A 12,467-nucleotide genomic window follows, 5' to 3' on the forward strand; every position below is an offset into this window, starting at 1 on the left:
TAACAAAAGGAATGCTTTAGAAAGACGCAAACAGAAGCAATACTAAAATCAGATACATTCTATTGCTGTATTCTATTAGATCTTTTACATTTGCTATTCTCTCATGTGGAGAGAATAAATCCTTATATGGATAAGTCAAGTTAGTTCCCAATATTAAGAAAGATCATTGTGGAAGTAACTTCTGCTATTTTAGAGAACAAAAATGAGAACTTGGCTTACTCTGAAGAGTTTAAAAAATTATATGCCTACTACTATTGTCTTAATGAATTTTAATATAAAATTGATGTAGTGTTCTCACCACTTACTGGAAATATCCTCCCTTTAAGATAAGAAATCTCTGTGTCTAATTCTCTTAGGATTTTACTAATAGCTGAGCCCATGCTGCGAAAGTGGATGGTAGACATGTTGTCATGTTCATATATTTTCTTGCCTGAGGCTTCTTCAAAGTCAACTAGGACTGATCGGATTTCCTGAAGCACTCCTTCATGACTAAGCATCATCTTTCTGAGCTGCTCTATCTGTGTGTTGCTATCTTTCAACATATCGTCCTTAAGGCATTTGGCAGCTTCAAGTTCATGAACTGTATTTTGAAGCTGATTTCTTAAATCCTCCTGGGATTGACTCTCCCTTCGTCTATGAAATAAATGAAAGAGAAGAAATAATGTTGATAAAACTCAGATTCACACAGTGATTTTAAACTACAAAGAGTAAAACCTGAAGATAATTTCAGGTAATGAATCCCAACCTGATGTCAGCCATGGCATCTCTCTCCATCTGCATCTCTTGAAGTTTTGTTTGCAAATCAATGACTGATTGTCTTAAGTAAAATTTTTGTTTCTCATGCAATTCATTGCTCTGAAAAAGAAAAAAGTCCTGCAAATTAGTCTTCATTAGAGGAATGTATTTCCTTATAGCTAATAATTTCCAAAAATCTATATATCAATGATTTATTTTTATGTGTACTTTTTTCCCCCTTCACCATTGTTCGGGGCCTGATTAATCATTTCTCACCTACATTTCTGGAATACCTTAGTCTCACTGTCTCAACCTTGCCCCCTTTCAATCCATTTACTTTACAACCAAAACACCGTTTCTGGAACAAATCTGACTTCTGGCTCAAGATAGAGATAGGAATAAATGCTATTCCTGAGGACAGGAGAATTGGTAGAAATTATGTACATAGAAAAGTCAACCCTTACCTCCATATGACTTAAAAAGTCACCATGTCTGTAAAGCAATTATATTCCAATAAAGAGCTTAAAAAAAGAAATCACCATGTCTGTCTGGCAGCAGACAACTACCATTCAAAAATCACAGTGTTCTACTGTAAAGAAATTCACAAAGATCTCTAAAATCAAGCACTGAGAGAGCTCCCAGCATATCGGCTGATGCGCCACCTAATTATCTCAAAGTAAAGCCATCAAGTTGTGCTCCCAGGGAGACGGCCACCAGTTTTTTTATTGTTCATCCTTGAGTATGAACAAGCCAAAAATCACTGAACACTTGAAGGAAGATTACAAAATAAAAAAAAGAGATCAAGATTAAACAAATGAGCAAATACCCAGAAAAAAAGATCCAAAGAAATAAAAAGAGAGAATGCAATAATGGAAGAACACTTCCAAAAACTTGTATCGCAGAGAAATTTGAGAGACATTTTTGCTGTAAAGTAAGAACAGGACACTGTGTCAAAGAAATGATCAAGGGAGAAGAAAGAGTTCTTGGAAATTAAAAATATAGTTGCAAACTAAAAAGTTGCAATAGAAATGCTGGAGGTCAAGAAATGCGCCCCAAAAATTTGAAAGAAAAGGTAAGAGATTTAGAGGTTCAGCCTAGGAGATAATATCTGACTAATAGGAACTTCAGAAAGAGAGAATTAAGAAAACAGAAAGAAACTATCAAAGGGGGGGAAAACACACCTGAATTCCTCAAAGCTAAAAAGCACAAAGCTGCAGGCCCAAAGGGTCCACTCAGTCCCTTTTGGTCCTAGCACAGTGAAGGAAAAAACAAAAATCCACACCTAAGTACATTATAGTGGAATTTCAGAGATAAAGATAAGATCCTAAAGTTTCTAAAGATGAACCTCAATTAAGTAAAAACATATCATCTACAAAGGAACAAGAATCAGATAGACATCTCAGTCTGTGCAAGGGCATACAATATTTTCAAAGGACTGAGAGAAAATAACTTTCAACTTTACCCAGCTTAAGTCATTCTCAGAATGAAAAAATTCACATAATGTATGTCCCATATATACCTTCTTAAAAGTTTCTAAAGATGTGTTTTGACTAAATGAAGAAATAAATCAAGAAAGATGAAAAGAGAAAACAAGTGAATCCTGGAAATCATGGATCCATCCAGGAAGGCAGTGATAGGAATCCCAAGAAAATAGTTACACAACAGACTTAAAAAGAAACTCATCTAGACTAGACAAAAGAACTCCTAGAGTCCTGGGTTAAAGGAGGGTTTGATAGAAGACCTATTGGATAATTTTTTTTAATGAGGAGATGATAAAGGTAAATATCGATGGTATAAGGAAAAAGAAAGGCAATCAGGAACCACAGGAAAAACAAAAATTATACAAGAAAGGAAATATAGTAGCTTACTACCCAATTCTGCAGTTGACAATGTTTATATAGCCACTATAAGTTAAGACGCTTTACCTTCTTCTCTAATGGTCCAGGTAAATGGCTAGAGTTGTCTGAATTTTGGATGGTAACAGTGGAAATTGAAACAGATTAGCAAAATATATGTAAGATACACTGGATGGACTTGGTAGTAAAACGGAAGTCAGGGAAAATGAAGAGGTAACAAGAATGAATCAGGGGCACTTCCCTGGTTGTCCAGTGGTTAAGGCTCTGCACTTCCAATCCAGGGGGTGTGGGTTCGATCCCTGGTCAGGGAACTAGGGTCCCACATGCCATGTGGCATGGCCAAAATAAAAACAAAAAAAAACAAAAAACAAAACTTCTAAGGACTTTCCTCATGGTGCAGTGGTTAAGAATGTGCCTGCCAATTTAGGGAACACAGGTTCAGTCCCTGCTCTGGGAAGATCCCACATGTCACAGAGCAACTAAGCCCGTGTGCCACAACTACTTAGCCTGTGCTCTAGAGCCCACAAGCCACAACTACTGAGCCTGAGTGCCACAACTACTAAAGTTGCATGCCTAGAGCCTGTGCTCCTCAACAAGAGAAGCTACCACATTGAGAAGCCCGCACACTTCAACAAAGAGTAGCCCCCACTCACAGCAAATAAATAAAGCCCGTGCATAGCAAGAAAGACCCAACGCAACAAAACAACAACAACAAAACCCTCAAAAACACCTTCTATTAAGAAAAGAAAGAATGAATCAGGGATTTGCCCTGTGCAGCTATGTAAATGTGGCACCATATATGTGGGAAGACATTCGGGAACCTTTCTGAAACCTTGAAAATGTTAAAGTATGTGGGCCGAGCGATGGGATTCAGAATGTCCTGCTTGAGCAGTGGAGGAGCTGAGGGTGCGGGGCGTGGAGACTAATATCACCCTGTTTGGCCCTGAAGGATGGCTGGTTAGCCAAAGACGGGTAAGATTCCTCAAGGGAGGAACAACCTAAGACAGGCACAGCCGCAGCGGGGCCAACAGGGGTGGTGCATAGAGCCTTCCTTATATCACCCTGTTTGGCCCTGGAGGATGACTGGTTAGCCAGAGACGGGTAAGATTCCTCAAGGGAGGAACAACCTAAGACAGGCACAGTCGCAGAAGGGCCAACAGGGGTGGGGCACAGACCCCCAATATCTGAGAGAGGTCTCCTGCTCCCAGGGCTGTTTTGCTCTCCATGCCCAGCTCAAATCCACACCTGCTCAACTCGCACCCAGGAAGTAAACAAAGATAATTGCCTCAGTCATGTGAGGCCTTTGATTGTTTATGGGTGTAACCTGAGAATGTTAGCCAAAGAACTCAATAAAAGCAACCTGGGATGAGTCAGCAGGGCTCTTGATCCGAGTGGTCTTGAGCCCCCTGTCCCACTTTTCTCTTCAGTCTGTGTCTGTGTCTTCTTCAAGTTTGCGGCACCCGTCACTCACCTCGAGTCGCCGAGCTGGTCTCGGCACATATATAGCTAGAAGAAAGGTTTGGGGGAAAGATCAGGTATGCATTTGGAAATGCTGAGTTTATGGAGCCTGAGAAACATTTCAAGTAGAAATGTCAGTAGAAACACAGGTACACTAATTGGTGTGGAGACCAGTTAAGAGGTCTGATCAGAAATGTAAACTGAATATTCACTGACATATAAATGGCAACAGAAGCTATGGGAATCACTATTACTATCTATGGAGGGTTTTGCTGGAATAAGAAACTGAAAAAGAATAAGCTGGAGGAAAATCAGGAGAGTGTGTTTCCATGAGACCTAAGAGGAAAGAGCACTTCAACAGGTATGTGAAAAGATGCTCAATAACACTAATCATTAGGAAAATGAAAATCAAAACCACAATGAGATATCACCTTGCGGGATGAATTGGGAGACTGGGATTGCCATACATACATTACTAATAAGAAAAAAAATCAAATTGTACACTTTAAATATATGCAGTTTATTGTATGTCAATTATATCTCAATAAAAGTTTTAAAAAAAGAGAGATATCACCTCACACCTGTTAGAATGGCTAACATCAAAAAGACAAGAGATAACAAATGCTGGCGAGAATGTGGAGAAAAGGGAACTTTTGTGTACTACTCATGGGACTGTAAACTCGCGCAGCCACTATGGAAAACAGATCCTCAAAAAATCAAAAACAGAACTCACATATGACCCACCAATTCCACTTCTGGGAATATATCCAAAGGAAATGAAACCACTATGTTGAAGAGATACCTACACCTCTACGTTTACAGCAGCACTCTCTATAATAGCCAAGACATGGAAACAACGTAAGTGTCTACTGACAGATGAATAAAGAAGTTGTGGTATGCATGTATGTATGTATGTATGTACACACACACACACACACACACACACACACAATGGAATATTATTCATCCATAAAAAAGGAGGAAATCCTGCCATTTGTGACAACATGGATGGACAGTGAGGGCATTATGTTAAGTGAAATAAATCAGACAGAGAAACACAAGTATCATATGATCTCACATGTGGAATCTAAAAAACAAAAAAAAAAATTATAGAAAAAGAGATCAGATTTGTGGTTACCAAAGGGGGATGTGGGGAGGGGGAATTGGATGAAGGTGGTTAAAAGGTACAACATAAGTACTGGGAATGTCATGTATAACATGATGACTATAATTAACACTGTTTTATGGTACATATGAAAGTTGTTAAGAGAGTAATCCTAAGAGTTCTTATGATAAGGAAAAAATTTTTTCTTTTTCCCTTTTTATCTATATGAGATGATGTTGTACACCTTAAACTTAGACAGTGACATATGTTGATTATATCTCAATAAAACTGGAAAAAATTATACCATTAAGATAAGGCACTATGACTTACTATTAGCAAAAGACAAATAGGTATGTAGACTTTTTAATCAGTCCAATTTTTTTATCAAGATAAAAAATATTTATTTTTTTAAGCTCTTTATTGGAATATAATTGCTTTGCACTCTTGAACCAGTTTTTGAGGTAGTCCAATTTTTAATAGTGAAATAGAAGGCATAGGCCAAATTAACAAGTTTAACCAATGACTGCATTATTAAGTTTCTCTTCCAGAAAGTTTGGGTTCTGTCTCAAAGCTCTGCACCTGTCTCCCCAAAATGGCATCAGGTACTGGAGGAAAAGAATGTAACTCACTTCGTTTAGTCTTCTCTGCAAATCTTTGACTTGATGTGAATATTCTTCCAAAACACGTTCAATGTGTTCCTTTCCAGGGTAAGGAATGACTTTTCTATGAGAATCAAGTTCCACTTCATATTTAGGGAAAAAAGGAATTTGTGTCAAAGTCCCAGTTGAAGATGTGTTTTCAATTATTGTTCCACGAATAGATGACATAAAAAACGGACCTGAAGAACCTAAATATTAAATAATTAACCAATTAATCAAGTTAATAACAAAATAATTTTGTGGCAAACATTATCCCAGGTGATTTCCTTATTGAACCCTAAAGGAGCTCAAGGTCTCATGGGGAAAACAGAGAAGTGAGTCTCTCTGAGAGAGAAGAGCACAAGGTAAAAAGGAGGAGCACGTTAGGCAGGAGGGGGTAGTTTTACTTGATAGTGATCAAGTGATACTTGAGCTGAATGACCCTTGAAGCATCTATGAGTAAGCAGTAACTAGTCTGGAAGACAGGAGAAGAGGAAGAGCTTTCCAGGCAGTGGGAGCACCATCATTACTGGCGAGGAGTCTTGAAGCAGCATAGCATATCCTGGGTGAAAGGAAGTAGTGGCCAGATATGAGAGTGAAAATGTAGGACAAATCACAAAGGGCCTTGTGGTCATGCCAGGGAGTTTGGATTTCATCGTGAAAGTTCTAGGGAATCACTAAAAGACGTGAAGGTAGGGGTAATATAACTATATTTGTGTTTTGAAAAGTCTGTCTGGCTCAGTGTAGAGAATGCATTGGATGGGGATAAAACCGAAGGCAGAAAATCAAAGTAGGAGAAGGCTTCCAACAGTGCAGGCAAGACATGGAAGGGTCTGCCCTAAAGCAGCGACAGCGGAGACAGAAACAAGGGCGAGAATTTAAGAAATATATGTGGTAAGTAAGAGAGAGGGAGACATCAAAGATTTCTCTTCAGTTTTTGGCTTCAGCAACACCCAAGTAGTGATGTTGATTTGCAAATATTGTACGTGGCCTTCAAGCCTGAGAGACTGCTTTACTTTAGAGATAAGGATCTGGGAATCATCAGCACACAGTTCTAACGGATCCTTGGAGTCAATGGGATCACCTAGCGGCAGTGTACAGAGTGAAAAGAGAAGAGGATCAAGAGTTAATACTCTGAGGAAGTATTAACACTTGAAAGGAAGATGAAGTATAACCCAGTAAGGGTCACAGACGACACACAAAGATTTTAGAGTATTATATTCAAGAACCACCGCTGGATTTAACTGAGGGAAAGAGGCTTTTCCACAAGCAGGCTGAAAAACGCCACCCAGCTAAAAACATATGCTACCTTTCACGCAAAAGGAAGGAGAACTCAAAATCAGACCCAAGAGTCCAGTGGATGGTGCCAGGAACCATGCAGAATCATTCCCAGGCCGGGGTCCTAATCAGCTAGTTCTGAGTGGTCAACCTGTGCCCAGCTGGATTTCAGAACTGTGACGGACACACGTGCTTCCTGCTTACCGCTTTCTCAATAGGAGTGGACAGAGGTTATCCTATGCCTTCCTACACTGCATGTTGGGTGTCACAGGTCCTCAGATGATGAGGACCTCTACTAAGGGGTTACAACTGAAGAGTTTCCATACTTGAACCTAATTTAGACAAAGATATTCTGGTCTTTCGGTCAATACTGTAGGGGGATCAGACTATAAGGGGCCTTCTTAGGAGAGTGAATATATTTTGCATGTAAGAGAAATATAAATAATTTGTGACCAGAAGGTAAATTGTGGTGGTTTTAAAATACATCCACAAATTCTTGGCTGCTACTCCCTTTAATAGGTGGAGGTTAACTTCCCTCCTCTTTGTAGGAAAGGAGAAACAAGAATGGATATGTATATGTATGCACACATATGGATGTGTGTGTATGTGTGGCATTTGCTTAATTTTGCACAAAAGAAATACTGGAAGAATAAGACAGAATCTCATGAAAACAGCTTTCTATAGGAGTATAGGGATGGGTGGAAACAGAATGGAAAAGCTAGAGATGGTAGCAACACTCTATTGAATATACCTTTTTATAAAGTTTTCGCTTTTGAGCCAAATACATTTCATACATATTCAAAAAATAAAATGAAACTGAAAACTAACAGAAACAAATAAACCTAAGTGTACAGTAAGTTTATAATATAACCTCACAGAGAAAACAGTTCCTTCAAATAATTTTAGAACACATTGCCCTGACTGCACATGAACTTGACTTAGTAGGTAAGTTAATATAGTAGGTGTTGTTATCATTCTGAAACAATTTTGTGTGTACTGTATAAGAGAGAAAAATGAGTAAACACACTGAAGTTTTTGGAAACTTGAGTTTTACTGTAAGGGAAATACAGATATGGAATGGGGGGACGATGAGGAAGAACTCTATGGTACTGGATTTGAGAATTACCAGTGTGAACTTAAGAAAAAAAAAATCAACTTCCAAGCTTTAGACACTGAACACTCCTAGACAGAGTGACACTTCAGTGGCAACACGCACACGAGATCTTGGTGTGTGAATACTACTTCCTACTAAAAGGAACCAGAGCTCCTTAGTGAGTGGCTGATTCCAGGTCTGGTGGAACAGGAAAATTACAGCCTGGAACATTCTGATGTGCCAGAAAGTAATGAAGTGGGCCATGTTTTAAAAAGACACAGAAATTGGCTTAAAGGGACTGGCCAAATTTGGTACAATTGAGCATCAAAACAACAGTGACAGCAATGCATTACAGCACTCTGAATTAAAAACAACCTATGGATCTAGAGTGACAGTAATAAAAGAAAAGCTTTTCTTTCCTGAAAAATGTAAGCTAATAACTATAGTAAAATTAGAAAATCATTAATGTAATAATTGATTCAGGCAAGGATCTTCAACTGATGCTAAAACCACTGAATGAAAGCTTATTTAGTACTAGGACAGTCACAAGGTCTCAAAGGGCCATCCTATAGGTTACTTATTAATTGTAAAGGGGAAAATATAACTCTAAATTAGGAGGATCTGGCATTCGCTAAAGTATGATGTAAAAGTATAAATTGTCACCTATGTACAACTCTTGCCAAATGAGTTTAATCTGAATCTAAGAATGAGAATCAAAAAAGTCTAGAACATGGAACATTCTATAATACAACTGGTCTGGACTCTTCAAGAAAATGCTATGAGAAACAACAACAAAAGGAAGGAGGGTGGTTATAGATTTAAACAGAATAAAGAGACCTAACAACCAAATACAGTTTATGATTTTTGATTAGATTTTTAAAAAGCTAACTAAAACTTTTTTTTGGAACAACTGGGGAAATTTAAATACGAATATAAATGAGATGATACTGCATCGACAGTAACTGTCTTAGATACAATGATGTGGCAATGGAGGAAATCACCCTCATTCTAAGGAGATGCATGTTCAGGTTTTGAGGCAAGATTCATGATGCCTTCAACTTCAGCAGAACAAAATATAAATTGTAGGTACAGAGATAAAGCAATATGGTAAAATGTTGACAACTGCTGCATCAGCCGAAGGGTATTTAATGTATTCAACGTACTATTTTTTCAATTTTTCAACCATTTTGAAAGAATTCAAAATAAAATGTTGGGCAGGGGGAGCGTTCACATGATTTAGCAAAAAAGAGAAAATCTAGTCATTATGGCCAGAGTGATTTTGTTGGAACACTAGGTTCAAAAGTCCTAAGGCAGTGGCTGGCAGAGTGAATGGATGGTGAGGATGTGGACACAGTGAACACAGACTTGTCTCTCAGAAGGCACAGAGGAGAGATAAGGAAGGCATAGCTGAGGAGAAGGTTTCCATTTCTGTTGTTTCGGTTTGTTGTATCTCCTAGTTAGAGGTTTTAGGCTGGGAGAGAGTTAGCATGTTTACTTCGATGGATAAGTGCAAATGGAGAGAGAGGGGCTGACTGAAGATATCAGAGTGAGTAGGGCCCAAAACTCTGCAGATATACTGGAGCCAAACCTCTGAGGAGGCTGAGCTGCTGTGAGTGGGGATGGGAATTAAAGCACGGGTAGCAAATCAGGAGGGGGGCCTCCTCCACTGAGCTATGAAGAGGCATGGACTGTGAAACACAGTGAGTCTTAGGGGCAGTATATGAGAGGGTGGGAGAATACCTACCCTCTCATATTGTGGCTTATTTTCTCTGCAAATTAGGAAATGATGCTATCACAGAGTGAGAAATGGTAGTAGAGTGAGGGGCTTAAGAACAATGTAATTTTGAAATAAGCACTGTGAGAAACTGGAGCGAGAGCTGGCTAAGACTAAGAGAAAGCCTCCGCAGCAGCATCAAGGACCCAGCTGAGGTGGCAGAGTGTGACTCTGAAGTGGCAAATGGGTGGAGAACCCACATTTGTGTATTTTCTTCCAGCAGCCCAGCACAAAAATGCAGAAGGCAGTCAGCCGGGCAGGACTGAGATTTTCCTGTGAGAGTGCAAAGAAGAAGAGAAAGAGGAAGTTGAGGATATTGGCAAGTGATAAAGAAAGTGAAGGTAGGAAGAGTTTGATAGTTTAGGAGAAAACAGGAGAAGCTAGAACAGCTGTTCTCAACCCTTGTAAATCAGGATCACAAGGAGAGCTTTAAAAAAAAAAAACAAACCAGTGGTGCCCAAACCCCATTCCAGACCTTCCGAATCAGCATCTCTAGGTGTGGTTCTAAGCCATATAAAAGTTTAAAATCTCAAAAAGTGATTTTGACGTGGAGCCACCGTTGAGAACCACTACATTCCTAAGGCAGAAAAATAAGTGCTGCAGGAGTAAGGGAGTGAGAGTGCTAGAAGACAGCACGCTGGATTCCAGAAGTCCAACCGTTCCTGGCAATAAGATCCAGATAGGAAAGTGAGCAGCTAGAGTACAGGTCAAATGATTAGAACTAAACAGGTGTAGAAGCCGTGAGCCTAAGATCTTAGATGGGTTGTCCATGAGGACAATGATATTATGGGAGGATGATGTGCCTCGGGGGGGGGGAGTGACAGGCCATGAATTAAGTGCCCACAGCCCTGATGAGGATGAGGGATATCATGTAGGTGGGGGAGGTGAGCAGGGTTGATGGGTATAGTAGGATGGAGGTGACAACAGCATAAGCATCCTAAGAAGCAGAAGCTTTTACAAAATAAGGGTGCTAAAATAAAAGTTTTCAAGCAGACCAGTGAAACAACAGACCTGTGGCTGAGAATAAACTCCGGCTGCATTCTTTCAGATAAGAGAGAGATGACAGGGAAAGCAGTTAGGGCTGTGCCGGCCACCTGCCTGACTACCAGATAACCTATTCTCTCTCCTGCCCCTACTTTGCTGTGTGTTGTGGGGAACCTGTTTCCTGGCAGGTTTGCAACGGGAGGTGCTGGCAAAAGATCAGAAGGCCAGAGGTAGGGAGAAGCTAAGGGACCGCTCCTCTCTCCTGCCTTAGATGGACTTCTGGCAGTGAGTGGTGGCTTCAGCTCCCGCAGACAGCCCTGTGCATGGTTCTAGCTCCTGCTTGTACCTACACATATGACAGATCCTATTCTCAGGGTCCTTCTAGCCCAAAGGCTGGTAGCAGCTTCCTGCAGCGGCTAACCTCTGAGCCTTCTCAGCTCTTCCAACACCTGTGTTATCAATTCCCTGTATTAAGTGCCACCTATTTATTCCACCTGTTTGTTTTCCCTGCCTGCTATCTGTTGATTGAAATGATTTTCATCAGAGTTGATGGGGGAGCTTGCTGCACTAGGACAGCAGTCATGAGAACGAAGAGGGAAAATGCATTCAAGAGACATTTCTGAGAATAGAGAAAGCAGGACTTGGTACTTGACGGGATGGGGGTGGGGGTGGGGGTACAAGGGAAAAGAAGTCAAAATGATGCAGACATTGGGCTTAAAGCAGACCAAGGAAGAGAAGGCATTTAGAGAAACGTGGCATGTGCTGAAGTGCCTCAACATGAAAACAATCTTCAAACCAAAACATATGCTAAAAAAATAGATATGCTATTTTTAAAAGACTAAACAGTTTCTTCCTCATAAAGCAGAACTATAAATAATCTGGTAAACAAACATGAACAAGGTCTGTGCTCTGCACAGTTAAAACCAAAACATGCTGAAAAAATAGCAGCTTGAATGAATATTATGAAGACTGCTTAGTTCTAATTTTTTTCCCATTTTGTTTCATAAAAAAACACGTACCTGCATTGGATGTGATGCCATTAGTTGATAAAAAATCTTCATTATTTGATTCACAAGGTTTTTGTTCCATATTAAATATTTGCTACCTCTTCTTAGAGATCTTGAAATATAAATGCTTCCCTATTTAGTTCTTTTAGTTCTTATCTACAAAAGACAGGGATTCAATGTTTATTAATAAGGTATTATGTGCAAAAAGTTCATAGAAGAGGAACTATTTTCATATTTGAAATTTAATAACAATTTTTCAACAGGAAAATACACAGAAATATTATCTAAAATTAATAAGTAAACAGAATCTTACTGTAAAAGTTACTGATTTTAATGGCCAAGGGGCTTATTAAAGACAACCTGAAAATAAAAAACTAACACTTTAATCATTATGATTATTAGCACTCTGATTTGGGGCAGAGTTTTCTTCTCTTAAGTCTCTCTCATAAAGTTACATTGTCAAATAATGGAAGAAATTTCCTCAGTAAAAAGCCACAAAGTAGGGGAAAAAATCACAAATCAGCAAATTAGAAATCATT

General features: G+C 39.3%; 1 protein-coding gene across 10 annotated transcripts in view; it reads right to left on the bottom strand.

Moving 5' to 3' along the window:
- The window catches only part of CCDC158 (coiled-coil domain containing 158), a 75,299-nt gene extending 63,223 nt beyond the window's left edge, over positions 1 to 12,076 (bottom strand). For 9 of the 10 annotated variants that reach the window (XR_009052488.1, XM_057725492.1, XM_057725493.1 and 6 more), the window contains exons 1-4: positions 11,941 to 12,076; positions 5,784 to 6,001; positions 746 to 855; positions 306 to 633 (exon numbers count right to left, since the gene is read on the bottom strand). Coding sequence is in view for 9 of the 10 variants with exons in the window: in XM_057725492.1 (XP_057581475.1) it covers positions 306 to 633; positions 746 to 855; positions 5,784 to 6,001; positions 11,941 to 12,010 (726 nt within the window). In the remaining variant the exon portion in view is untranslated. Of the gene's footprint in view, positions 1 to 305; positions 634 to 745; positions 856 to 3,951; positions 4,090 to 5,783; positions 6,002 to 11,940 lie in introns of those variants that run through there. The other variant, XM_057725495.1, reaches the window with a different exon arrangement.
- Between the last annotated feature and the right edge of the window lie 391 nt (positions 12,077 to 12,467).

The sequence above is a fragment of the Hippopotamus amphibius genome, chromosome 3, assembly GCF_030028045.1.
Source record: "Hippopotamus amphibius kiboko isolate mHipAmp2 chromosome 3, mHipAmp2.hap2, whole genome shotgun sequence".
Classification (NCBI taxonomy): Eukaryota; Metazoa; Chordata; class Mammalia; order Artiodactyla; family Hippopotamidae; genus Hippopotamus; species Hippopotamus amphibius.